Here is a 27144-nt window from a genome sequence, read left to right on the forward strand (position 1 = left end):
CAGGGGAGTTAATTCCAAACGTGAGTTTATTCTTTTACCAAAGTTTCCTTGTTTTACCCAGAAAGGAGTGAAATGAGGCCATAGTTTTGTCTGGACACGTGAAACAAAAGTTGTCACATCCAAATTGTCCCTACAGGACTCAAAGCAGACTTTTCTCTGCTGTTCCCACTCTGGACTGGGATATGTTCTCTTTTACATAAATCAAATAATATACACAACAATTTTCCACCATTTTAATGCCATTTTAGAGTATTTATTCACATATTGATCCAAGCAAAGACCATTTGAGGAGGAATTGATTTTAACACAGTTTTGAAACCTCACTCTGGCTCTGTGGCTCCATTTCACTTTGGAAATTTTTAAACGTTCTTTCTTCTGCCTTGTTCCTCCAGCAGCCTCTCCTGTAACACACACCAAATTTGGGGTTTAAAGAGCAGAAATGACTTTGAGGATGGGATTTTCAGGTGCTAAAATACCACAGAGGTGAAGCCCTGGGGTGATTGGGATGGACTGGGTGAATATCTGGGGGTTTGTTCCCTGAAGTGCCTCAGGGAGGGGGAATTTTGTGCTCCCTCCCAGGAAATGGTGATAATTAGAGTTTTTCCATGGGGTGGGACATTCCCAGCCACTCCCCTTTCTTTTCCCTGTTTAATATTCCCGTAGCAACACCAGGATTGTGTTGGGTTGGAAAAGCTGGGTGTGGGAAAAGCTTCATTTGTTTTCAGTGTTACGAGCAGTAAAAGGAGAAGTTCCTGAGCAAACCTCAGGATCTGGTGGGGTTTGGTCCTTTCAGCTCTGCCACGACAGGGCAAGTTTCCCTGGGTGAGCCAGAAGGACTCATTTCAAATATCCTGCTAATTATTCTGGTGTGTTTTCCTGTTTAACACCATCTCTTGGATTAAAAAAAAAAAATACTTGACTATAGTAAATGAGTGCTGCTGGCTCTTCACTGTGCAGGCAGTGCTGCTGGAAGTCATGGGCTCCAAGGCATGTTCAATACAAACAGGATTAAAGATGAGCTGAAATCGTATTTATTTGGGTAGTTTCTGCATGAAAATCCAGTGGAATTCAGGCTCTACATTCCTGTTTCTGACTTCATGAGCCTTTTCAAGGCCTGACTCCTCAGTGAGTCTGGAGAGGCTTTTAAGCACTCAGAGCTTTGGGGCTTGGCTTCAAATCCAAAGTAAGCAGAGACAGCTTTTGGGATGGCCCAGGGCCACTTCCCAGGAAATGGTGCCCATCTGGCCCCATCGAGGTGTTGCTGGGTTAATGAAAAAGCACATTTCTGCCTGAGAGGGCTGGCTGAGTGTCAGTGAACTCGGAGATGAGCTCTGTGCTGTCGCTGCTGTGCAGCAGCTCAGGGAAATGCATTCCCAGCCTGGGGACCTTGGGAGCAGCAGTTTCCATCTGGCTGTGCCCTGCAGCGGTGGGGACAGAGCTGGGACAGAGCTGGGACAGCAGGGACAGGGCTGGGACAGAGCTGGGACAGAGCTGGGACAGAGCTGGGACATCAGGGACAGAGGTGGGACAGCAGGGACAGAGCTGGGACAGAGCTGGGACATCAGGGACAGAGGTGGGACAGCAGGGACAGAGCTGGGTTTTAGGTCCCTTCCAGCCCAAACCATCCTGGGATTCCATAATAAGGGCAGAGCCAGTATTTCCTGATGTGAGCTAAACTTTACTCCCTCTTCCTCCTCCACCACCCTTTTTTTTCCCTCCCCTCGTGTATCTTCTTTAACTTTTCCCATAGTGATGACAGAAAAAGCACATTACTCACCATGGCTTCCCTCAGAGCCCCACTCCTGGAATTCTGGTACGAGCCTGGGCACGCGCTCTGCTGCTCCTCCTCCAATTTCTCCATTTCATTTGCAATCTGGATTGGAAAAGTGACCCGAGGAAGTGAGACAACCTTCAGGAAGGGAGAAAGGAGATTTTTCTGCCAAAAGCAATTCTACCCCAGTTGCAGATGGAGGTGAAACTACACAACTGAAATTGTGGAGTGGAATGTTTCAGTGCACAAATGAAATTCACCTTTTCCTCACGAGCCCCAGGATGCTGAAATAAGGAACAACTAGACACGAGGTATGGATTGGAAAAGGGGAAAACCACTGCTGGGCAGAACCTTCCACACGTGCTTTGTCATTTAATGCTGAGCATCCACCACGTGAAAACTGCCAAAATGTTAAGGGAAGTGGAGGAATTATCATAAAATAACCCATCAGAATGTTGGAATTTAGGGAGAGGATGAAATCAGATTTAACCTGGACCTCAGAGCTCCACCTCTCCCTTGGAGCTGTCTGTCCAAATTATTCCATACTGCTTCAGTGGAAGTTCAGAGATTTTATACACAGTGCTTATGAAAATATATATATTTATCTCAATACAGTAGTTTTACTTCTGCCAGCTACAATGTGCCATTTTTTGTGCCAGGGTAAGTGGTGGCACCTCACCTCACCCTGTTTTTCCAAATCCTCCTTCAACCAATGTCTCTATCCCCAGATCTGGGGATGTCTGGGGGACAGCCACAGGGAGAGATGCAGAGGGAAGCCTTTTGTCACCTTTTTGGCTGCATTTGTTGCAGGCTGGGCTGTTTCCCAGCCCAGGACCCACCTCCTGGAATGGTCCCAGCAGGAGCTGGGTGCTCCTCTTGCCCCCTGGCTGGAGGCCGTAGGACCAGTGCTGAGCCAGCCCCAGCCCCACGGCCAGCACACACAGCAGGACAGTGGCCACCATCCTCCTCCGGGGCTTCTCCATCCTGCCAGAGACAAAAAAGCACCTGGCTGCTCACAAAGGCATTGCAGGGGGATGGAAATGAGGCATTTCTGAGACACAGAATCATGAAATGTGCTCAGCTCAGAGGGACTCCCGAGGATCAGGGAATTCCAGCTCCTAGGCCTGCACAGACACCCCAAAAATCCCACCCGGTGCCTGTTCCACTTCTGAGCTGCACCTCCTGGGCAGCAGCCCCAGCTGGGTTTGCAGCCTCTCAAAGCCTGGATTAGCTCACTTGAAAGAGATTGGACATCTGAAAATTTTGGATGAAGATCTAAATTAGGATTTCTGAGTTCCAGGCATGTGTAGACCTCAAAGGTTGCATTCCCTGGTGGTGTTTGGCAGATGTGTTCAGCTGGTTTCTGCTCTGATGTCCCTGCTCCTTAAAAGCTGCTCTTTGCAGACTCTTCTAATCCTTTTTTTTTAATTTTTTAATAGGAGCATCTGTAAGCACTGGATAAATAAAAAGGGAGTGTGGGATGTTGTTCAGCTCATTACCTGCTGCCTGAGAGCGGTTGTGGAGTAACTGCAGCTCTTCTCCTCTGGAAAATGTCTGTAAATGTGCTCTCACCTCACTTTTTATACCCGAGAACCCCAGTGCCACCCCATTCCCAGCAGGAGACTTTTCCCACTTCTCCCTCCCCGGCTGCAATTTTGGTGTTACTGTCATGCACCAGCAAAGCCCATAATTGGGACACCCGGTGCAGCAATTAAATTCAGCTCTTTTCTCAAAAAGTCATACAGGTAACAGCTTTGTTTTTAAGAGGTTGTAAATCCCACACTGGGATCCAGGAGATCCTGCTGGGAAATGCAGGAGCTTTTCTGTCAGTGAGTTCTGCTTCTTTTAGTAAAAGTTCTTGGGTGAGTCTGAATTTGTTGAGGGTGTGAAATGGGTGAGGAATTGAGCTCAGTCTTTAAGAATCCTGGAATGTTTTGGGTTGGAAAAGACCTTAAATGAATCTATTTCCACCCCTGCCACGGGCAGAGACACCTTCCCCCATCCCAGGGTGCTCCAAGCCCCATCCAAACTGGCCTGGGACACTTCAGGGATGGAGAATCCGTGGTCCAGGCAACACCTCGTGCCCATCTTCATTTCTATCAGGCATGAAGGAAAAACCCTTCAGTGCTCAAACTTATGCCTGTGCTTGCACAAGTGCCCAGAGCAGTTTGAATCCTCCTCCTTAGGATTTAACTTCAGGTGCCCTGGTGTTCCTTGCTTTATAAAAAGCCAGGTGGGATTAAACTGACGAGTTTGTGATTGTAAATGTACTTTGTTGGCACCTCTGGTGTGAACAGGATCCCCAAATCCTTTTTAGAAGGGCCTGGAGTGACAGGGACAAGGGGGAATGAGTTTAAACTGACAACAGAGAAGGTTTAGGTCGGGAAGAAATCTATCATTTGGGTTTAGATTAGGACAAATTCCTTCCCTGAGAGGGTGGGGAGGGGCTGGGCTGGAATTCCCAGAGGAGCTGGGGCTGCCCCTGGATCCCTGGAATTGTCCAAGGCCAGGCTGGAGCAGCCTGGGACAGTGGGAGGTGTTGGGGATGGAACTGATGAAAATGATCCTTAAGGCCTCTTCCAACCCAAACCATTCCATGATTCCCTATTTTTCAACCATGAGAGTTTGCATTGCAAGTTTATAAAGATTTATTTGCATGCAGGAGTTAATTCAGTATTTTTGACTGCAGAAATTGTAGTTTTTCCCCACCTGGCTGCTCCTCTGCCTTGCTGTGCACTGTTCTGTGCCACCTGAATGTTCTCCAAACTTCCTCTGCTCCGGCTCCCATGACCTCTTGGAGCTTTAATGGATTAAAGTCATTTAATGAGTAAATAATTCAGGGAGGATTTGGTGACTCTTAGCCCCCAGCTCAGCTGCTCAAGCTGTGAAAAGTTTGGGTTTTAAGAGCAGAAATGTTCCTGCTCCTCCGTGGCCACGTGGAGTCACCCAGGGGTTTCCCTCCTTCCTTCCCTGATGAGCTCTGTAAAAATGAGGGTTATTTAAAAGTAAAAGCAGAGTTGGTTTGGACATTTAAAAAGAGCTTTGCCCAATAATTGCACCTCATTATCCACCACTTACCCAGGCTCTGATGAGTCTGTCCTGAGCTTTGAACAACTTTCTCCACAGGTTTCTGGTGCAATCCACATTTATGATCCTTGGGGCCCTTCCAGCTCAGAATATTCCATGATTCTCTGACTATTCTGCCTCCAACTATTTTATTCAGCAAATATGAAGGGTGGGGTCAAAAAGGCTGAGAAGTCTTGGAGAAGAATAACAAACAAAAAACAATCACATGCAAATTCATGGCTCAGAACCCCCACAAGCAGAGTTGTTTTTCCAACAGGTATTTTATGCTTAAAACTAAAAAATTCTTGTTCTTCTCACGCAAGGCAGGAAAGATTTGGGGTTTTATTAAAATGAAGACAACTAAGCCACTTTTTCTTTCACACTTTTTATTAATGCAACTTAAATTAGCTGGAACCTGCAAATTCTGCACAGGGCTCTTCACACAGCTCTGTCCTGGCAGAAGAGGTACCTAAAATCCAGCTGTGAATGATGGTGCCACATGCTGTGATTATTCCATAGTGCTTCAGTGAAAGTTCAAAGAGATTTTATACACAGTGATTATGAAAATAGATATATATTTTTTTTTTCCATACAATAGTTTTACTTCTGCCAGCTACAAAATATGATAAAGAAAAATAATTCATTTGTTTCTCTAGCCCTAGGAATCTTCTTCTACTGCAACAGACACAACATTCCCACTGAAAGCCATGAGGTGTGAGAAAGGACTCCAAAGTCACACTGGAATATTTCCCTGGAATCTACAGGTCATTTCTCCAAGGATCTAGTGTTGTCCTAGAGCTTGATCCAGAGGAATCTGCAGGAAATAATCCCAATTCTGAACCTCGTGGCTCTGGGATTTTGAGCCTTGAAAGCTCACGTCACTTGCCTGAGTCAAACCAACTTGAAAAGGAGGGAGAATCCTGCAATTCCCCCCAAACACATCCTTTGCTGACCCTCAGCCATCTCTGATCCTCCCAGACTGGTGGCAAAGCAGCATTTTTGTAACAACAACTGAGACAAGACGACAGAAATTGCACTGCAAGGGAGAGACAACCCCCTGAAGAACTGTGGAACTCCCACTGGTTCTTATTCTTCCTTTGTATTTCTACAGTAACAGCTTGATTTCTTTAAATTCAAGGTTAGTTTTAACTTTGGGGTGGTTTAAGCATCTGAGGTAAGTTCTTGATGCACCTTTTTTCTTTTTCTTTTTTTTTTTTGGTATCGTTTCTTCATGTGCTTTTTGATTGTGTGTAAAATAAAGGTGGTGTGAGCTGAGAACTCCGTGGATCCTACAGGGAAGCAGCTCCTTATCCACACCAGGGGTGCTGAGGCCTCTGCCCCAGGCAGCAGCTCCAGCTGCTCTCTGCACAGGCACAGCAGGGCTGGGAGGGCACCGAGGGCACCTGGCCCTGGGCAAAATGCTTTTACAGCCCAAAGAGGAGAGGAAGACCCAGCTGGGAAAAGGAGGATGCCCAGGGAGCTTTCAGGGTGTCTTTGCATAGTACATGGAGGGGAAGCAGAGAAAGATTCACCTGCTGAGGTGATGAGGGGAGGGCAGAGCACGAGCTGGGGCTCCTCTGCCTCTCTCTGCTTTGGTGCCAGCTCTGTACTTTCCTCTCTGCATTGAATTCACCTCAGAAAGTGAAAACACTGCAGGAACTCCATCCTGCTGTGGTCAGGACATGTGAAAGCAGGATTTTTCTCACCAGCTGTGACTGACAGTGCACCTCCACACTCATTTGGAGAGGATTAATTAAAGATATCCAATTTCTGAGCAGGGATGTTCCCATCAGCTTCCACCCCAGCAGAGACCTGAACACGCCCTGGGGACACCGAGCCACCCCTGGCATGGATCCAGACTGCAAATACACCTGTAAACCTCAACTTGGTTGCTACTGTACAGGAGTAACATTTTCTATTCATATTGCAGCTACAGATCTAATAAATAGAATTGCATATATTGTGCTTTATAAATTAAAATGCATTCCAAAGTGAGGCAATGCTAAATAATGAAACCATTGAACCTTTCCCCCCCCAAACCAGCCAGACTCTCTGATTCCACCACCACTTCCTCACTCTGTTCACAGAGGTACAAACTCTCTGCTGGTACCTCTGAAAACAAAAATTCCCTCCCCAAAAGTGACCAAAGAGAGTTTACCTAGGCACTACTGCAAATGTAAGGTGGCTAATAACCATGACTTGAACTCGGGAAGGGGAGGAGGTGAACAAAGTCACGATGAATGTTTGGATTCCTTCTTCTTCAGCCTGTTCTGGCCCCTATCTGACACTCTGGGACATGTGCAGGGGTGTCAGCATCTCCTCAAAGATGGCTCCTTTCACGTTAGATCCCCTCAGATTTGCTTCTTGTAGGTCACAGCCTGACAGATCACAATTCTGAAGGGGGAAAGGAAAAAGAACGTTAACTGAATAGAGACAGAACTCTGTTCAAAAGTTTAACTCCATTTCCCTTAACTCCATTTAACTTTGTAGCTGGAGAAAAGCCAGCAATCCCCCAAATTACCATCTTTTTGTACATATACTTATGTTTATGTCCAGGAAATGCAGGCTAACTCACCTCCAGGTCAGTCCCTGCCAGCGTGGCTCCTCGGAGGTTGCAGTTCTTGAGTTTGGCGTTTTTCAGCGTGGCCACTCGGAGGTTAATCCCGGTCATCTGACTGCCCTCCATGTCCACACCCTTCAGGTTGGCACCTGCAACACACCCACAGGTGCTGGAGCTCACCTCAGGTCAGGGGTGGCTCCGTGTGGTGGAAAAGTCTCTCCTCCAGCCCGTGCTTCCAAAGAAAGGCTCAGCAGTCTCTGTTGTCCTGTCTCAAGGCAGTTTATTGCAAGTTATCTAAAAGATTTTCTCCTTGGGCTGCTGTGGTTTGCTCACAGCTCAGGCAGAGGCACACACACACCCTGACATCCTCTCTGACTCCCGACTGCTTCTTCTCTCCCCCCTGCCCAGGGCTGCTGCTGTCTTTTATATGGTACATTACGTGTTACATGGGTACAGTTTGTCCCCAATGCCCATTACCTATATTAAATGGTGCTTTTCTATCTTTTATATGGTACATTACGTGTTACATGTTACAGTTTTTCCCCAATGCCCATTACCTATATTAAATGGTGATTTTCTACTCTAAACCAATCTGTGAGTGCCAACATCACCAAGAACATGGAGGTGAGGAAGGAGAAAGAGGGAGGACAGGACAGGCCCAAATCCCTCCATCTTAAACCTCTGACCCCCATGTACAAAACCAAAACCCCCCTGTACAGCACTCAGAAATTCTTCCCTCTACTTTGTGACTACTTTTACTCTAATATCTAAACTTTTGTGACTTCTTGTTCTTCCTGCAAGGTTGGTAAATCATTCCATGGCTCAAACCCAAAATCACAGCTGTTTCCAGCTGCCTGCCAGGGTCTCAAATGCTTCTGACCTGGGCCTGGAACATCCAAAAATGTCTCAGGGACATTTTGAGTTCTGACACACAGGGAAAGTAGCAATGCAACAGCTCCAGGTGATGCTTCCCAAGAGCTGGGTAAACTGGGAGAGGCCAAGGCAGAATTGGGAATTTAATGATTATTTGGCAGAAGCAGCCCAGAGCTGTGGGCTCTTCCCATGGACTTTACAAACACAGCTGAACTTTTGTCACATCAATGTACAGGCACAGGGCTGATTCCAGGAAATAATTAACAGGCAAAAACTTACCTTCCAAATTAGCTTTAAGGCCTGATGGATCTTCAAAGTTGCAGCCCTTCAGGGATGCTCCCTCTGCGTTGGAACACAGCATCTTCACCCCCTGCAGGTTTGCACACTGGCAGAGACAGGATGTGAGTCACGAGGGTGTCAGGATAAATACCAAACATCAGCAGAACACAGATTTAAATTCTGCACTGCAACTGAACCCCCCAAAGCACAACTGTGAGGAAGTGTGGGAGCACTGCAAGTGGAACAATCACAGAAAACATTGGGAAACTGATTTTTTTTATTCCAATTCCTGTTTCTTGAGACCAGTGCAGGGCAGCCCAGGGTGCAGCATCCTTACATCCAGCACGGATCCAGAGAGGTCAGCTCTCTCCAGGTTGGCACAGCACAGGTTGGCATGGGCCAGGTTGCAGCGGCTCAGATTGGCCATCTTGAAGTTGATGTAGCGAAGATCCAGGCGGGAAAGGTCGGCTCCACTGAAATTCAGACCCTGGAAAAGCCAGGGAACACCCCCAAAATGGTCACAGAAGGGAAGGGGCAGGTCTGGACACAAAAGAATTAAAAGAAACACAGCTGGGTAGTTGTGTATATAAATCTATACAGATAAACAGATATACAGACACACTTCCAGTACCTTAAAGGAGCTGATAAAAAGATGGGAGAGACTTTTTATATGGACAGAGATTGCCAGGACAAGGGGCAATGGGTTTGGAGATCAGGTTTAGATGAGATATTGGGAAGGAATTCCTCCCTGTGAGGATGGGGAGAGGCTGGGATGGAATTCCCAGAGCAGCTGAGGCTGCCCCATCCCTGGAAGCATCCAAGCCCAGGCTGGAGCAGCCTGGGACAGTGGAAGGTCACCCTGCCCACAGCAGATTGGAACAAGATTATCCTTAAGGTCCCTTCAACCCCAAACCATTCCATGGTCCTATATAAACACCCACTCACAAGATCATTTACTCTATTACATAACACCATGAAATGAAAACGCAAAGCTCTCAAGATCTGGGTATTTCCTAAAAACAGGCTGTGGTTTTACAGGGTAAGAGGGCAGGGTTGGATAAGGTGTTAGGAAACAACTGTTGGAGTTTTGTTAGAAAAGGCTGAGCTCCCTGACCTGACAGCGCAGCTCGGACTTGGTGGGCGTTGCCAGCAGGAACCGGACAAACTCCTTCCGAGAGATGGGGGAGTGATCCTCAGCTGGCTGCGAGTTCTGGGCAGAGGAGGCAACAGGGACACTGAGTTTTGTGCTCCCTGGGACAGCAGGATGTGCCTCCAGGGCTTACAGAGAGCAAGGTACCTTAATAGCGATTTCCAGGTGTTCAATGAGGGAGTCGATCCCAAAAAACCTGGCTTCTTCCAAAACCCCTACAAAGAAAGCAGTGCTGGTTATCTCCAAACTGCTGATCCAGAGAGCAGCACCCTTCTCTCCCCTTACTGGAGAACACACACACACATACTGGATGTAACTGGGGAGAGAGAGAAAGTTTGCTTGCAGCTAAAAGGAAAAACATAACTCAGACACAACATTTCCAACACCAGCATTAGGTTAAAGAGATCAACTCCAGAATTCCAGATATTAATCCAGTATGGGTTTTTAATGCTCCAAAGAGAAAATAACCAACCTATCCTCATTAAAGCAAGCACATGGAGCTGCACTGCTGAGAATAAATCCACCAAAGGAAAACTCCCAACCACGGGGACGAGCACACAAAGCTCCCCCTTGGCTTCACCACGGGCAAAGCTTTAATTCCAAGCAGGAATAATTTAGGAGATGTCAGACAGGTAATACCTACCTAGCAAATTAATGCCATCATTTACAATGAGCTGTCCGTGACGCAAATAGTTCAAAATGGGCTCAAAATACTCAGGACTGCGGTCAATGAGGAAAGCTCCTCTAGGATCTTGCTTATTCCCCCAAGCATCTGTTTCCACAACATATATATATATAAAATTACTTTTGATGTAGTGATAGAAGAGCATTTGCTTCAGTTTTCAGAGCTTTTCATAACCAAAGGGGACTGGAATAGCAAACATTCCACTTGGAAGGGCAGTTCGGAGACAGAAGGAAGGAAAAGAGGAGTGAGGGGAAAAATCAGCTTAAAATGACCTTGTTCCTGCTCTGAATAACTGAATTTTTACAAAAGAATCCTGGCTAGGATAAAAGCAGCACTGAAATTTTAGTCTGATTATCTCCCCAAGGCTGCCTCGTGCAATTTGCTCATTGGCTCTGCTGACAAAACTGAGGAAGATGCAACAAGACAAAAACCTCAAATCAAGTAAACAAACAAAGGACCCAAACTACTCACAATGGATGGGAGCTGTATCTGCAGCTTGGGAGACAAATGATCAACATTAGGTGGTGAGATGATAAAGAGAGAAATAACATTATTGAAAAATAATTCCCTGTTCTGCTCTGGTACTTTAACACACTTTGCATATTTTACTTTATCAACAACAGTCTTAGTCTCACAGTGAATTTTGCCTACTTTTCTCATTTATTACTTAAAAATAATAAAGTTCATCTCAGCATACTCACCTTTGTCTTTGAACATGTGTGCCAACATACTGTCAGGTTCTTTGTTAACCAAAGTGCTCCTAGAAAACAAAAGCAGCCCAACCTTACTTTTCTTCCATCTGTAAATGTTTAAGAATTAATTTCTTGCAAAACTCTGGTGGCAAACATAAAATAAAGAGAAAGCTGCCAGAGTCAAAGACCTCCTGCTTCACAGTAAGTTACTTTTTAAGGTATTTTGCCTTATTGGAGTTTTTGAAGACCATTTTTACCGGGTGGTGGTGAAATATCTGCCTCCCACATTGAGAGTCAGCCAGTCTGTGTGGGACCCTGTCAGCTCCTCCTGAGCTCTCCCATCAGTCTGAGGATCTGCAGAGAAGAAACAAACCAATTACTGGAAAAATTGTTAATATTCTTTAATTACAAAGAGATATCTTCTGAAAATACCAGAAAACAAAAGCTTAAGTTTATATGAATGCAAAATAAACTCTATTAAATAGAAGGTTTAATAAATAATAGAAGGTTTAAAAAATAAGAATTACAGACTCACCAATGAAGGGCTCCCCTTCACAGACAAACAAAACATCATCATCCCTGAGACAGGAGGGGGCAGAGGGAAGAGAAAAAGAACGTTAATCATAATTTATTGTTCATCTAATAGATAGTGGAGCCTCTCCTGATTCTTTAAGGTAAATTATGACCAGTGGCCATTAGCTGGAACTTCTGTGTCTATTTTTTATCTGTATTTTGAAGGTTCTACTGGATTGGAATGGACTGACCTCACCAGAGATTTTATCTGCAGCAGCCAGGTAGGGACCACTTGTTTAATCAATTAATTCTTACAAAATAGTTGTTTTTCTCTCCAGTCTGGGACTAATCTGTGAAGCCAAAGTACTGACAGAATTTGTCTCTTTTACAGAAATCCCCCCATTGCAGGGCTGACTGGAACAGTGGGGATTTCATGGCACAACCATTGCCCTAGAATCAACACAGGAGGAGGTGAAAAGGCCTCAAACACAGCTTGTACCAAGTTCTGAATCAATAAATGGCTTGAAGTTAGAAAGACACAAAGGACCTTTGGGCATCCTGGCTGGAAATGATCACATCTGGTTTTAGGGAAAGCATTGGGTATGGATTAAGGAGGATTAACAGGTTAGTGTCTTAATCCACAGCTCTGGTTTGCCTTTTCCTGACCGAGCCTCACCTAATCAAAGCAATATCATCAATGAGCCCCCCTTTCCCGTTGTAAACGCTGGTGGCTTTTATCCCAAGCTTGTTGCTGGCCACAGAGAGCAAATCTGAGAGAGTCCCATACACGGCCACCACCTGGGGGAGGAGAGAAGAGGCTGTGAGTAAAAACAAACCCAGGAAACTGCACCAAAAGTTCTGCCACTTCAGATTTCATCGGGGCTATTAGGAGGAGCAAAATCCATTTGGATCTTGACCAAGAAACGAGGGAAAAGCCCAGCTTTGGTGCTGGAACACAAACACAGGGTAGCTTGCACAGCTCCCACCAAAACTCACTGCAACAGCAGGGAGGGAATAAATGTTGGTGCTGGAGGAATATAATTCAGATATTTCTTTCTTGGAAGAAACATTGCTGCTTGTGCTGTTCCAAGCCTCTCCCGAATGTTCTTCCTTGCCTAAACCCGAGGATTAAAGGACAGGCACATGAACTGTCTGCGCCCAGGATGTGCATGGAAAATCAGCATCACAGACACGATTTAGCAGAAGTGCAAGGCTGGAATGCGGCCACATGAACTCCTGCACCCGGGATCGTGGGCAGAATTAATAGAATTACACGTTAAAGCGCAGTCACATCGCCGTGTGCACTCAGCATGCGGATGGAAACACCAAGATCAACACCAAGATCAACACCAAGACCAACACCAAGACCAACACCAAGATCACGGGCTCCGTGCGGAACTGCATCCCAGGGCCTTTTCCCCTGCTGGACAAGCACTGCCTGGGCCCAAACCCCGCTGTTTTCAGCCCTGAGATGATTTTAGCGACCTTTTCAACAATTCTACGCGATTATTCCCAGGGTTCCCGTCTCCCTTAGAGCCCTCATCCCACAGCCGTGCCCCACACGAGCAGCCGGACGCGGCTCCCTCACGCCACCGAAGCGCGGCAGATCCCCGCCTGTCGCGACTGCCCCCGCCGGCAGCGAGGGAGCTCCCGCTGCCCCGGGAGGCTGCGGGAGGGCCGGGCAGGGCCCCGGGGAGCGGCACCGGCCCCGCTCCGGCCTCACCTTCCCGTTGCGGGCGCTGCCGTTGACGAACAGCGTCACCCGCCTCATGCTGCGCCCGCCGCCGCGCCGACACCCGGAAGGGGCGGGCGCTGACGGGCAGGCCCCGCGGCCAATCAGCGCCGCGCGTCTGCCCAACGGGCAGCGAGGAGGCGGGATTAACTCGGCGCGGCAGCCAATCGCCACCAGAAGAAGCGGTGGTATTTGCATAGTTCCTCTGTGATTGGTTGTCGTCCGTCACGTGCGCGCGGGCCGTTGAATGAATTCATTTAATCGGTTTATTTCTTCCTCTCCTATCACAGCGGTGCTGCGATCAACGGCCCGCGATCCCTCCGCCGGCTCAAAGAGTCCTCCCTGTCCCAGCCAGCCCCGCGGACCCCCGGAGCAGAGCAGCGGTGAGGGGTCGCCTCCGTGATCCGTCCTCCTCACGGTGCTACCGGAGCCGGGCTGGCTGCGGCGGGCGCTGGGGTGGGCGGAGGGGCGGGGGCGCGGAGGGATCCGCAGGGGCGTGGCGCGGTTTGAAAGCGTGAGGCGGGACGGGCGTGTGGGGCTGAGGTGAGGGCGGCTCGGGGCGGAACGGGACCCCGAGAGCTCGGGGGGGCACGGGGGGTCCCGGGGGGACACCGAGATACCCGGGGTGCGCTCCGGGAATCCCGGGGGTACCGGCGGTGCGCTCCCGGGGGATACTCGGGGTGCGCTCCGGGATTCCCGGGGGTACCGGCGGTGCGCTCCCGGGGGATGCTCGGGGTGCGCTCCGGGATTCCCGGGGGTACATGGAGATACCCGGGGTGCGCTCCGGGATTACCGGGGGTGCGCTCCCGGGATGCTCGGGATGCGCCGCTCCCGGGGGATGCTCGGGGTGCGCCGCTCCCGGGGGATGCTCGGGATGCGCTCCCGGGGGATGCTCGGGATGCGCTCCCGGGGGATGCTCGGGATGCGCTGCTCCCGGGGGATGCTCGGGATGCGCTCCCGGGGGATACTCGGGATGCGCTCCCGGGGGATGCTCGGGGTGCGCTCCCGGGGGATATTCGGGATGCGCTCCCGGGGGATGCTCGGGGTGCGCTCCCGGGGGATGCTCGGGATGCGCTCCCGGGGGATGCTCGGGATGCGCTCCCGGGGGATGCTCGGGATGCGCTCCCGGGGGATGCTCGGGATGCGCCGCTCCCGGGGGATGCTCGGGATGCGCTCCCGGGGGATGCTCGGGGTGCGCTCCCGGGGGATATTCGGGATGCGCTCCCGGGGGATGCTCGGGGTGCGCTCCCGGGGGATGCTCGGGGTGCGCCGCTCCCGGGGGATGCTCGGGGTGCGCTCCCGGGGGATGCTCGGGATGCGCTCCCGGGGGATGCTCGGGATGCGCTCCCGGGGGATACTCGGGGGGCGCCGCTCCCGGGGGATGCTCGGGATGCGCTCCCGGGGGATGCTCGGGATGCGCTCCCGGGGGATACTCGGGGTGCGCTCCCGGGGGATGCTCGGGGTGCGCTCCCGGGGGATACTCGGGATGCGCTCCCGGGGGATGCTCGGGATGCGCTCCCGGGGGTACCGGCGGTGCGCTCCCGGGGGATGCTCGGGGTGCGCTCCCGGGTTGCGGGCTGTGAGTGCCCGAGCCCACGGGGCGGTACAGACCGGGCCAGCCCCGGGCTCGATGTTTTCCCCTCCTCGGCTGGTGGTCGTGACTGTGGCCATTGGCTCTGCCGGGGTCTAAGAGCAGAAAAAGAAAGAATAAAAAAGAAAATATTGCCCAGGCGTTGTAAAGCGGATTAATTTTGGTAATTTTGTTGCTAAAAGTGCACGTGTTTGCAGAAGCGAAGTTTCAGAGTCACGTTATTGAGTTGTGCATCATTCACTTCAAGAAACGAACTTCAAAAAAAAACCAGTCTTTTTAAAGTTTCTACTTAGAAGCTAATGGTAGTTAAAAAAAATATTTATTACTAGTGTTGTTTCTTCTGCTGATTTCTTTCTAAGACTTGCATTCTCTTTCTGCTGCTACTAATTAGTGCTATTAAAAGTAGTATGAAACTGCTGATATTTATTGTAACACTTGGAGCAAAACAGTTGCAGTGTAATTGTGATTATTGTATATTATACACATATTTTATATTCATGTGGAGTTTAACAGAGTGAAATCACAGCCTTGTGGCTCCTTACCCTTTGCCACTCCTGTTCACGTTTATAATGCAGGTTTTTATTGCTCTATCTTTTTCTTTCTGCTCCCTGCACCTTGTGTCCTTTCCCTGTAGGTTTTAGGGGATAAATTTCCCTTCCCACCCCACTATTAAACACCTTGTCCAGGAAAAATGTGGATTTGTGAGAAGCTTAAGCATGGTAGGGAGCTCTTGCTTTTAGTAAGTAATAAGTTTTTTATTTTCTTTTTAATAGGAATCTGTAATTACAGCAGCAAAGGCTGAGTGGATGTTCTTTCAAATAAATTCCAAACAATGTTCAGAGGATCTAAAACTCCCCTGAAAGTTAAAGAAAATGAGAGTGGCTGTCCTGAACAGAAGGAAGAGACCTCTTTACCTCCATCAAGAGCCCAGAAGAGCTGCAAAGCGACCAAGGCCAAAGTCATCAGACCATCCCAGAAGGAGAATTTCAGTGGTGGGAAGCAGACAAGGTCACCAAAACGTGCCTGGAAATGCCCCAGAGGCCCCGAGGAGAACTTGTGCCGGCCCCAGGGGGATGATGTGGGCTGGCAGCTCCCCGGGGGCTGCTCTGGGGCACTGGGGGGGGATGTGCTCACTGAGCCCCCCGTGCCTTTGCACACCAAGGAGGATTTGTCCAGCAGCCCAGCTGCCCCCTCGGGAAACGACCTCTCCACTCCTGAGAGGGACCAAGTGGAAGGAAAGCCTGATTTTGGACTGTCTGAACAGAGGAAAAAACCTGCTGATTTTGCTGCTGTGCTAAGTGCTGAGTTTGGCATCGCTCAGGAAGGTTTTGGAACACGACCCACGGGTAAGGCTGGGGTGACAGATGACTTTTGTCCTGCTCAGAGAGGTTTCTCCAGCTCCTTGAGTCCAACCTTGTTCCAAAGGCTCTAATTTAGGGCAGGTTCAGGTGATCAGAGTTTGGATGTGCACTCTCTGAGAGGTTGTTGTTGCAGCATCTCTATAGGACATCCCACAGACAACATAATTATGCCATTTAACTGCACTGGGCATATCCTACACAGTTAAATGCTCCCTGTGTATCTCTCTTCAGTTAATGAAGTGTCTTGAGTTTCACAAGGGAGATGCAAGACAAATTCTGCAAGTGTTGGTACACACTAACAAACAATTGAAAAGCTAAAAGGCAGACTTGATTCCTGATTATTTGATGTGCTCAGGGAGGTTTCTTGGGCTGAGCAGGTAATTTTATACCTTAGAATAAGTAGCATTAATCAACCTTAAAAAAGATTAAAATACCATTTTAAAGCTTTGGGTATTACAAAACATTTTTGTGGTTTTGTGCTCTGTTTTTCTTTTTCACCTCTCGTCCCCTTTTCAGGGCCTTCCCCAGCTTCACTGAAATTTAGGAGAAGATCAACCATTGGATTGAGGGGATCACCAGAAAACAACACTCTGATCCGGTACCTGGCCCAGCACAGGAGCAGCAGACAGACAGAAGCTTTCACCCAGGTGAGAGTCCTTCCCAAATTCCTGATGGGGAGCTTGCATTCCCCCCAGGAACCACCTAGTGCTGGGAGAAGGGGAGCTGAGTCTTGGGAAGAATCCAGCAAAAGGAATAACCATGGCAGTAATTTGCTGTTGTCCCTTGCTCACCTGATTTCAGGACAAGGGAATGTTCCAGGTTTTGTTTGCACTGCAGAGAGGCTGGAATTTCTTCTCCATGTTGAGCTTGCTGATAAATTTTATTTTTTGTTACTTTCCTGTGCTTGCTGCACTTGGTTTTTGGGTAATTAAATTGTTGCTGTTTCCAAGTGAAGTCAATTTCAAGCATGAGTGACTTGGTTAATCAGATTTGTCCATAACTTGAACTATCCTGGGCTGTCAGAAAGCAAATTCTAGACTAGAGGAACAGATTAAATGCAATAAAATGTACCAGATTTCTGAGTAAAGTCCTTTTTTTTCCTTATTTTTTACTGTACAGATATAATTGCAGCCAGATGAAATGCTAGATTCTTTATATTTTATGTCAAAGTGCAAACACAAAACATTAAAGCTCAAACGGTGAGGGAAGGAATGCCTGATGGGATTAATTTTGTTTTGGCAGATCAGTCCTTTTAAACCTGCAAATGTGAGGTCGCTGAAGGACAAGATCGATGCTTTCCAAGCCTCCTTTGAATCCCTGCAGGAAGCTGAGGCAGAGGCTGGGCCCTCACACCTGGGGGAGCCTGCCCGGGAAGGAGGTTCCTGTAAGTTGATTAAATATCCTGATCAGTTATTCACCTTAAATGTCAGCTCTTCCCTTAGGCTAGAAGTGTGTAACCAGAAATACTTATAAAACAAAATATCTTCCTTTCTAAGGTTTGGCACAAGTTTTCGTGCTCGGTTTTGTGTTTGTTTAAAACATCTTCATGCACCCTGATTAGTGGTTTCTCTAAAAACTCATATTTTTGGGTCTCTTTCCGGAGTTTTAGTTCCTAGATTTGTTCTCTTTGATGGATTTCTCACTGAGCATTAATGGTTTTGCACTTTTTTTTCTGTGAAACAGAGTATGGTTTTCATTTTGCTTCTCTGTTATTGCTGATCTTAACAACGTTTATATGAAAAGAATCTATTATTTTGTTTTGAAGGTTGGTAATGTTGTTTTCAAAGTAGATCTAAAAAACGTGTTCTTCTCCCTACCTAGAACATTTCCTGACTTTCTGCACCTCTTGATGAAGAAATACAAAAAGGATTCATTGAAAAACCTGAAGTTTGTCTTTGTGATTTGTTTGGGTTCTGTTTTATTTTTATTTGATGCAGCTCAGAACAAAGCACCTTCTAAAAAAGAGCCAAACCTGGAGCAGTGGAGTGAAAAGTTTATGTTGGGCAACAGAGGAGCTGCTTTGAAAGAAAATTTAAGAGCAAATGGGAGCAAGAGCAGCAGGAGTGAGCTCAGGATCTGTAGCATCTTGTCCCCACACCAAGCTGTGACTGTCACTGACCCTGCTGCTGCAAAGGTGCTTTGAACTGGGGAGAAACCTCCAAGTTAGACAATAAAACTGACAATTTCTTCATTTGCCATGTCTAATCCTGCTAAGCATTTAATTAATTAAGTATATTCTAAGCATTTCCCTGGGTGTTTTGGAAAAATAAATTCAGCTGAAATTGTGGATGATGGAAAAAAACTCTGAAGTTATTGTCTGTGGGATTAAAACCCTTCAGTTTGTGCTGTTGTAAAAATCCTGTAACTCTTTCTTTAGGTATGGGTTTGTGAGCAGCAAAATCCTGTTAAATCCGTGGACAGTGTTGTAACTGGAGATACTCTGGAAACAGGCCATGGTAAGAGGATTCAGCACTGTTATAATCTTTGTTAAACTCTCATTAGGAAATAAAAATACTGGAATATTTGTCAGGAAATGTTTCAGCTGGCATTTGTCATCTTGTCTACAATTTAGGATGCAGTAGAAACCCGATATAACTATTTATTCGTGCAGTGCTTCTTTTTAGTATGTTCTATAAATTTCTGAAAATAGCAGATGTATATTTGGCACCAAAAGAGCCAAAATTTACACAGTGGTGGATTTTTCTGGGGTGTTTCTGCACAGGATCTGTGGAGATGTGTGTGCTTTTATCCTCATGTTTTTTGTACTAAAGTTTTGTCACTTTTCCTTCACCTCTTGAGTGTCACAGCTCTGTGTTTGCCCTGCAGCTCCCAGGTGTGAGCAGGGAGGTGCTGCTGATGCTGTGGAAGATGTGAGCCTGGCAGTGCTGGCTGGAAACCAAACCCCTGGGAGCATCCCTGGCACTGACCTCTCCCAGAGCAGCTCCCTGCTGAGACCCATCCTGAAGAGAACCCCAGGCAGGGAGCTCCCCCTCAGCTCCGAGCCTGATTCAGTGCTTGCACCAAGGATGAGCATAAAGGTGCTTTGGGGGCTGATTGCTGTGGCTTGGGAATGGTTTGGGAATGATTTGATGCTGCTTGGTCATCCTTGGAGCTCTCGTGGTGGGGAGAGGATCAGGTGGAACCCCGTTGCACCTTCAGGACCTGAAGGGGTGACAGGAAAAATTGAGACTTTACAAAAGTCTGGAGTGCCAGGACACAGGGAATGGCTTCAAACTGACAAAGGGCAGGTTGGATGGGATACTGGGAAGGAATTGTTCCCTGGGAGGGTGGGGTGGGGGATGGAATTCCCAGAGGAGCTGTGGCTGCCCCATCCCTGGCAGTGTCCCTGGCCTGGCTGGACAGGGCTTGGAGAACCCTGGGGTAGTGGGAGGTGTCCCTGCCCATGGCAGAGCTGGCACTGGATCATTTTAAGCTCCCTTCCCACCTGAACCATTCCATGATTCCATGAAATGAATGTTTTTGAGTTTTATTCATGCAGCAAACGAGGAGGTTTGGTCAAACAAAATGACTGATTATTAAAGGCTGCTTAGAGGACAATATTTTAATTAAATTTTATTGAACTGTATATCTTAAATTTGACAGGAATACTTAAACAGTGCCATTGGCAGAGGAGAAGATAAATCTGCTGCAATCTCCAGTTCTGTAGAAGCCTTTGAAACATTGCAAACAGGTCAGATTCCTTTTTCTAAGAACTAAAAAAAAAACCTCTTGGCTTTATTTCTTTTTTAAATAAGTAAAATATTGTGCTGATAAAGTTTTTGCCTCTTTGCTAAGTCTGGTTATTGGTATTAATCACACTGAATGACCTCCTTGTGGCATCCTGCTGATGACATGGAAAACAAGATTGCCAAGGAAAATCTATCAAAAAAAATCCCACCCCAAAACTTCAGAAAGCCTTGAGCAGCAGAATAGAACTCCTGATTATTAAAGGAGTTTTATATTTTTCAACTGAAACTTGGGGAACAGGTAATCATTTTTAGTGTGTTTCTTACTTGATTTTTTAATAAACCCAGAGTGCAAATCCTGGTAGTTTTGCTGATTGTTTGGGTGGTGATTTTTAGGAGATATTTAAATCTCTTGCAAAACCTCTGCTCAGTGCCAGTTCTCTTTTGCTCAACTGTTCGTTCCATTTGATTCCAACAGAGACAACTGACAGTCAGAACTCCAAAACACCAAAGAAGAAAAAGGTGACTTTTGGGGAAGTTCTGAGCCCTGAAATCTTTGACCAAAGCCTTCCTGCCAACACCCCCTTACGCAGAGGAGCCTCTCCAGGGCGTCCCCTGGGGCAGAGCCCGGGGCCAAGGCTGAGCCTCTCCCAGGAGCCTTTGCCCCCCCTGGATTTTGGTTTGGATGATGTGAGTTCATTGTCTCTATTCCCTGTCAATAATCAATTCTTGCTTCATTTCCCCCCCAGCCTGCTGGGTTTTGCAAAGAAATTGCTGAAATAGAAACGTAGAGTCTGCTTGGAGTTAGAGAATCACACTGAGAAGTTGAGTTTTTAGGAATTCTGAACAGCACTTTGGTCTGCAGAGCTGTTTTAGAAGGTTTCTGGACCTTGAAGTGTTTTCCCCTTCACTTTTTCTTATATTTTGCTACTGTGTTTCTTTTTGCCACACGGAGCAAAGTTGCTTTCTTAAGGAAACAAAACAAAACCACTTTGTCTACAAACACTGGTGGACAAGGTCCATCAAATATCTGCTGTAATTTATTGCTAAGAAATGTAATTTTTTGTCTGAAGGAAGGCGTTGAGCCTCCCCCAGAGTTCCTGGAAGGTTCTGTTGCTGCAGAAGCCCCTTCATCTGTTGAAATGGCAAAAGGTAACTCCAACTTGGCTTTTTATCAATAGATAACAAATCTTTTAGTACCTGAAAATTGAGAGCTGAAGCTTTTGGTTTATTTTTCTGTTTGTATTTTTTTTTAACACAGGAAATATATTTCAAAATACTAAAAATTGAATGCTAGCATTTAAATTGAAAGGTTTTCTTCTGAAGCTCCTTGCAGTAGCTGCAGTGTTTACCTGAGCTTTAGGCTAACTGGATCTTATTTAAACTTGTCATATCTTTCTGTGAAAATTTTACTGCTTAAAGTAATTTTCTTTTTTTAGAGTCTTGATTCTGATACTGTAATTTTGATGACTTTAAACAGCAACCAAACAACAAAAGAATTGAAAGTGGGTTGTGCATATTTATTTTTTGAAAGCTTTGGATGTTCTAATTATTGTTACCAAATCCTCCCAAGTTGAATTTTCCTCTATTTTGTAGAGCAACATAGAATTTTTATCTTGCCATGTTTGATAGTCCTCAAGATTAAGTTTCTGCTCAAGACTAAAGTGGCTGAAGTGCATAATGTCAGAAATTATGTAATTTCCTTAAAATGTGATTAACTTGCGTTGAACGTGATTAAAAATCCTTTTTTTTTTGTCCCATTTATAGTAGTAGAGACTGGCAAACCTGACATAACAACTTGTTCTTCTACTAAAAGGAGGGTGAGTTTCCTTGGTGATTAAATTTATTTTGTTTATTTGAACTTCTGGCAGAATTGTTCTTTTATCCCTCTTGATGCTTAAAAAAGTTTTTCCAGCCTCAGATATGAGGATTATCTATATTCAGGTATATGGAAATACCTCTTGTAAGTACCTTGATGAAAATGAGACTTTTCAGTAAAAGTGATTTTCCAGTTGTTAAAAATACAGCCTGATACTTTAAATGGACAATTTCCATTGAATTTTCCAGGAGCTCTTCCAAATAATCTGACAAAATGTTTTGGTTGCTGGAATTTCAAGGCACAGAACTGATTGTACAAGAAGTGCTTTCAGACTTCAGTGTTGGACAGCTCTGGTGGGAGGGGAAGGCAAAAGATAGAAGAATATAAAAAAGTAACACATTTTCTTAAATTACTGAAGATGAAAATGTACTGTATTTTCATTCTAATACAAAAAGGACTGGATTGCACTGTGGGAAATAGTCTCTAATATTGAATTCCCAGTTGTGCCAACCTCTAATGAGGTGATAAGAGATTAATTCCATTTGATTCCTGTGCCTGTTGGACTCTGGTGGGTTGTGATGCCTCCAACCACCCCAAATCCTGTCCTTAACAGTGCAGGGCCGTGGCACAGGGCACTGATGGGAGCAGCTCAGGAGCCACAAACACTGAGAATGACAAAGACACTAAAATTCCAAGAAGTAAGATTCAGAGACAGAAGAATCCAACCACAACTGCTCCCAAGAAGACCCAGGTGAGTGCCAGCCACTGCACTTGCTGAATTCTACTTTTATTTTTATTTATTTCTCTCTCCATGTGTCTTACAGCATTATTTTGATGTTCCTGTCACTGCCAATATTTTCTTCTTCATCCCTATCTTGTTTTCCTGCATTTTCTGGCCCATCCTTTCTCCTTACTGACTTGAGGGATTGAATTCTTGTAGGGCCAAAGAGGTGTTTGTGTGCCACTTTTCAGAGTTGAGGGCCAACAAATGAGTTTGTGGTTCTTCCCTTACCAAGTTCTTGCATGTTAGAAAAGTAATTCTTTTTTGCTTTTGAGTTTCTAGATTATTCTGTAGCTGGCAGAAGAAGTGGAGCCTCCCTTTTAGGGGAAACAGTTGTCATCCATCAAAATCCAGTAATGGGGTCACTTATTGAAAAATATTATAGAGGATGATTAAAATTTCACTGTGCTTTATTCTCCCTCTCAATCTTTTCAGAAAACAAAACACTCTAGCTATGGGAAAAGAAGAAAGAAAAAAGTGAAGAAATCTTTGTATGGGGAAAGAGAAATGGCTTCTAAGAAACCCCTGCTCAGCCCTATCCCTGAAATTCCAGAGGTTCTCTCTTCTGTGTCATCTCCAGACTCACCAAAGGCAGATGCACTTTTTGCAGGTAATTTGGGTTTTAGTTTTGTTGTGCTTTGCTCTTTCTGTTCCTTTATTTCAACAGTTAAACAAACAAACAAAAAAAAATTACTTTTAATTGCTTCTGTAATAGCAGAGTCTGAAGGATCTAATAAATTAATAATATCCAACTGATAAATTCAGTTCTTGTTGGACTCCAGTGTAAATCTGACAAAAAATCCACCTCTTTACTGTGCGTACTGCTATTTTCCTTAGTCTTTAAGGTGGGTATGAAGAGTTAAGGGATGTGCAGAGCTTTCTGTTGTGTTTGTTCCCCACTGTTCATCTGGAATGGTTGTTTAGAAGGTTATTTTTATATAGATAAATAAGTATAATAAGTAAAATAATTCCTATACGAAGTAAACCACCACGAAGCTTTTCTTGTAATCACAGAAGATTTTGTGCTCTCCTTCAGGGGGTGCCAGCTGGGGTGACCCCCAGTGCAGGGGTGCCTGCAGGGACCCTGCCCAGGAGCCCCAGGCTGGGAGGACACGTGCCAGGGGGTTCCCTGCAGCTGCCCTGTGCCCAAACCCCGGGCTCCTGGAGGAGGCAGCAGCCACCAGCTCTGGGCACGGAGACTCTGAGGTGCCAGGGAGGCTGGAGCCTGCTCCTGGCACTGCTCCTGAGGTAGGTGCTGCCCTGAGGGATCACAGAAGGGGTGGCTGGGGGGAAAATCCCTGGGAGGGGTTAATCAGGCAGCCTGCAGGCCATCCTTGGAAGGAGCTGTTGGGTGTTCAGAACTCAGCTGAGCCTCTGAGCAGCCTGGGCCCATGGCAGGGGGTGGAATGGAATGGGGGATGATCTTAAAGGTCTGCTCCAAGCCTGGCCATTCCAGCATTCTCTGCTTCCCAAGGAACCCAAGTTTGGCCTCACACTGAAACAGATTCCAGCCTGCAGGATTCTCTGTCAGGTGTTGGGATTTTGGAGACTCACGTGGTAAGGAGAATAGTAGCCAGTTCAGCTGTTTGAAACCAGTTTTTTATGGATTACCTCTTGCCTATATTTAAAAAAAAAATCAATATGTTTTTTTAATCTCCCCAGTTTTCAAATGCTGTGCCAGATGCTGAAGGTGATTTTGATACATCTGTTTATTTACAGCAAGGCAAAGAGATTCTATGTGGAAAAGAAGCAAAAGAAAGCAGTGCCTTGATAGAAAAGGAAGAATTACAAGGAAATCTTCTAAGTGGGCTGGAAATTCTGGAGCAACAGGATGTACAGGAGGGTGCCCAGAGAGCCAAGTGTCCTCAGAAGGATTCTGTCAGAGATGATGCAGCAAGGAGGAGAAGAAGAAGAAGCAGCAGTGCCTTCTACCTCCCTCCTGTTGAAAACTTGGAAATAACTGGGGCTGAACTTGCAGTTTGCTCTTACAACGTGGAAGAAGTTTTGTCAGTGCCCCAGGGGAAGGAGGTCAGGGTGAGGCGCAGCATGAGGCTGAGCAAGGATGCAGCAAATAAGGGACTTGCATGGGTTCAGCTTCCCAGTGAGGTTCCCAAGCAGCCTCCCCTCCCAGCTGCTCCCAAAGCCAGGAGAAGCAGCAGCACATCCATCCTGGCAGGAGCTGAGAATATTCACCACAGGGAGCAAAACCTCCTCCCCTGGCCAGCCCCAGGGAAGGAGAATGAGGACTCTGCTCCTCTTGCTGCTGCTCCTGGCAGGAGGTGGAGGAGGAGAAGCCTCTGTGAAGCCACAGCTCAAGAAATGCCCTGGGCTCCCACCCAGAGAAGGAGAAGCACAAATTTCATGTGTGGGAAGGACAGGAGTGACCAAAAACACTTGAAAGCAGCAGAAACTCTTGAGCTAAGATTGAAAGATGTCTCAGGCATCTCTGATTTTCTGAAGTGAAGGTGCTTCTTAGAGCCTTGTGTTGTGTCTCAAGTGCAGTTTCCTTTCCCACTTGTATTTCCTCACCTTCTTATTCATTTTCTGTATAACTTAGAACTCATTTTCCTTGTCTTGATGCCTAAAATGCTTGAAGATCTGAACTGTGTGGCAGACAGAGCATTGGTTTGGTACAGTTATGGCAGGTAATGAAGAGAATTAAAAAATTCTCTCTGATAAATGTGGGTTTGACTTTGGGCATGAGCAGAGTGGAGTTCCTTAGAGTAAGATTTTGTGTTAGACTTTATGAATGATTCTTTGATGTAAAGGCTGGCCATTAAAATAAAAAAAAAAAAGCTTTTCGATCTTTATTTGTATAAAATTCATCTGACACATGAAATTGGCTGAGGGGAGAGAAGCATTCCTCACCAGGAAGGCTGTGCTTCATTTCCAGCCCTTCCCAGCCCTGTGTGTGTGTGTCCCATCCCCTGCTGGCCCTTGTCACCTTCCTGTTTTTTACTGCTTGGAACAGTGGAATAAAGAGTGAGGACTGCAGGTGCTCTGCTCCAGGTTTTGCTGCTGCTTTCATTTTTCATCCTGAGGTGTTCCAGCCCAGAGAGGTCCCCGTGCCAGCCTGGAGGAAATGGCTTTGTGTCCAACACAGTCCCTTCTGTGACCTGCTTTTATCCCTGAGTGATGTGGGATAAAATCCTTTATGTACTTGGCTGCTTTTATAGAGCTTGAAAGCAACCAGAGCAGTTGGAATTTTATACCACTTTCTCCCCAGACAAGAATTCCTAAAGCAACTTGAAAGAAACTCCACTATTTAAGTGCTGTTTGAGTTACAGAATCATTGGGGTTGGAAAAGAGCTTTAAGATCAGAGTCCAGCACTGCCCTGTGGCCCATAAACCACATCCCCAAGTGCCACATCTCCATGTCTTAAATCCCTCCAAAAACAGTTGCCTGAATGTTTGGCTTGGGGATTTGCTTTCGGGGAGAGTTCCTGGGTTGGATGCTGTGCTTGGCTGCCAGGAGAGGGCAGGCTGGGCTGAGCTTTCTGCTTGGAAGGGACCTGGAAAAGAATATCGTGGACAAAATAAGAGAGGCTGGCCGAGGTTATAACGTAAAGCTTAAAAAAATAGTGAAAATAGCTACTCCTTTTACTGTTCAAAACAAAGCAGCAACTGAGCTGTGCACTGGAATTAAAATGGGAAAGTGAAATGATGATGGAATTAGGTGTGAGTTTCACATGGAAATCACTTTGTGCCTGAACAGAGTCAAGTTGTACTCGAGCTGTCTGGGTGTCTGTGCAGCTTTAGGTACCAAATCCAGCACCGAGTGCCACTGGGGCTGTCACACCCTGAACATCAGCCTGAAGAGCGAGATTGGAGAGTTGTCCTGGAGGAAGAGACAAACTGATGTGTTTGATGCAAGAGGGTTAATGGCAGCTCTGCCCAGAGCTCGCTCTGTGGGACGCTGAGTCCAGCCCCAGCAGCACAGGGAGCTCTGCCCCAAGGTTCCCTGAGAGGCTCCAAGGGCACTTCAGCCAGGAGGTGGGAGGAGAGGAAAACAAAGCAGCAAAGCTTGGATTTTCCTCCTGGCACAGCTGGGTGGAAAAGGGTTGTTAGGAATCATTTCTGGATGCCTGATGGCAGGGTGAGGAAGCCTACAAGAAATGAAGAGGTAGTTCTTTCCAAGAGATGTGTCTACTTCTTTATGGTGCTTTTTAGTTCCTTTTGTCCTTCTCTGGATAGAATTTATCTGCAAAATATTTGTTTTCTTAATCTGGAGAGGATTTGAAGAAGTCTTCAGCGGTGCAGAAGGTGCAGAGGTAGGGGGCAATAATCTGTTCTCCATATCTGCACTGAAAAGGACAAGAAATGTGTTTTAGTCAGAGGAAAAGGTCTCTGTTAAACATTAAGGAAAAGTTCTCCCAGCAGCAATGGCCAAGCAGGGGAACACGGCCTGGGGAAGTGTGGAATCTCCATCACTGGAGGAACAGATTAAACAAATACCTGTCAGGAATGACAGATGATCCTTGCTGGAGCAGGGATAGGCCGGGATGGCCTCTGGAGGCTCTGGCTGTGTTTCTGCTTGTGGAGATTGCAGGAGCTGCTGTGGGGCTTGCTGAGCAGCCCAGACCTG

General features: G+C 46.6%; 3 protein-coding genes and 1 long non-coding RNA gene across 6 annotated transcripts; 2 read left to right on the top strand and 2 right to left on the bottom strand.

Annotated features, from left to right (window-relative positions):
* Nucleotides 1–237: 237 nt before the first annotated feature.
* Nucleotides 238–3323, bottom strand: GNRH1 (gonadotropin releasing hormone 1). Its single transcript, NM_001142320.1, is given in 4 exon segments — nucleotides 238–401; nucleotides 1778–1873; nucleotides 2611–2755; nucleotides 3271–3323. Coding segments are annotated over 3 exon segments (282 nt in total). The 5' UTR covers nucleotide 2755; nucleotides 3271–3323; the 3' UTR covers nucleotides 238–359.
* On the top strand, nucleotides 1589–6115 carry LOC140680441 (uncharacterized). The gene is made up of 2 exons (XR_012051725.1): nucleotides 1589–2082; nucleotides 3211–6115. It is a non-coding gene; the product is annotated as an uncharacterized lncRNA (long non-coding RNA).
* On the bottom strand, nucleotides 5207–13464 carry KCTD9 (potassium channel tetramerization domain containing 9). 2 transcript variants are annotated; one of them, XM_030289684.4, is made up of 12 exons: nucleotides 13313–13464; nucleotides 12266–12387; nucleotides 11612–11655; nucleotides 11334–11430; nucleotides 11086–11144; nucleotides 10343–10471; nucleotides 9847–9914; nucleotides 9664–9759; nucleotides 8887–9036; nucleotides 8550–8655; nucleotides 7413–7546; nucleotides 5207–7231 (listed from the first exon to the last, which is right to left on the bottom strand). In XM_030289684.4, the coding sequence occupies exons 1-12, from the start codon at nucleotides 13358–13360 to the stop codon at nucleotides 7115–7117; spliced, it is 1170 nt and encodes a 389-aa protein (XP_030145544.1). In that variant the 5' UTR covers nucleotides 13361–13464; the 3' UTR covers nucleotides 5207–7114. The 2 variants fall into 2 exon arrangements, with proteins under 2 accessions (XP_030145544.1, XP_030145545.1); XM_030289685.4 differs by lacking the exon at nucleotides 10343–10471.
* A 69-nt stretch (nucleotides 13465–13533) lies between these two features.
* Nucleotides 13534–25553, top strand: CDCA2 (cell division cycle associated 2). Of its 2 annotated transcripts, none has more exons than XM_041720542.2 (15): nucleotides 13534–13704; nucleotides 15686–16258; nucleotides 16790–16920; nucleotides 17516–17657; nucleotides 18211–18407; nucleotides 18651–18729; nucleotides 19073–19311; nucleotides 19877–19964; nucleotides 20438–20649; nucleotides 21033–21111; nucleotides 21727–21779; nucleotides 22392–22529; nucleotides 22995–23169; nucleotides 23596–23807; nucleotides 24279–25553. In XM_041720542.2, exons 2-15 carry the CDS (start codon nucleotides 15745–15747, stop codon nucleotides 25020–25022), a joined length of 3003 nt encoding a protein of 1000 aa, XP_041576476.2. In that variant the 5' UTR covers nucleotides 13534–13704; nucleotides 15686–15744; the 3' UTR covers nucleotides 25023–25553. The 2 variants fall into 2 exon arrangements, with proteins under 2 accessions (XP_041576476.2, XP_030145542.4); XM_030289682.4 differs by having other exon boundaries at nucleotides 19100–19311.
* The last annotated feature ends 1591 nt before the right edge of the window (nucleotides 25554–27144 follow it).

Source organism: Taeniopygia guttata, chromosome 22 (assembly GCF_048771995.1).
Source record: "Taeniopygia guttata chromosome 22, bTaeGut7.mat, whole genome shotgun sequence".
Lineage (NCBI taxonomy): Eukaryota > Metazoa > Chordata > Aves > Passeriformes > Estrildidae > Taeniopygia > Taeniopygia guttata.

Excerpts from the sequence above, each read along its gene's own strand:
- KCTD9 (XM_030289684.4), bottom strand. The coding sequence starts at position 13,360 with ATGAGGCGGGTGACGCTGTTCGTCAACGGCAGCGCCCGCAACGGGAAG. Across the intron at positions 12,388-13,312 it reads GCAGCGCCCGCAACGGGAAG|GTGGTGGCCGTGTATGGGAC; the intron begins GTGAGGCCGGAG and ends CTCCTCCCCCAG. Across the intron at positions 9,915-10,342 it reads TGATGGCATTAATTTGCTAG|GGGTTTTGGAAGAAGCCAGG; the intron begins GTAGGTATTACC and ends CTTTCTTTGTAG.
- CDCA2 (XM_041720542.2), top strand. The coding sequence starts at position 15,745 with ATGTTCAGAGGATCTAAAACTCCCCTGAAAGTTAAAGAAAATGAGAGT. Across the intron at positions 21,112-21,726 it reads ATCTGTTGAAATGGCAAAAG|TAGTAGAGACTGGCAAACCT; the intron begins GTAACTCCAACT and ends TCCCATTTATAG. Across the intron at positions 23,808-24,278 it reads CTCCTGGCACTGCTCCTGAG|CAAGGCAAAGAGATTCTATG; the intron begins GTAGGTGCTGCC and ends GTTTATTTACAG.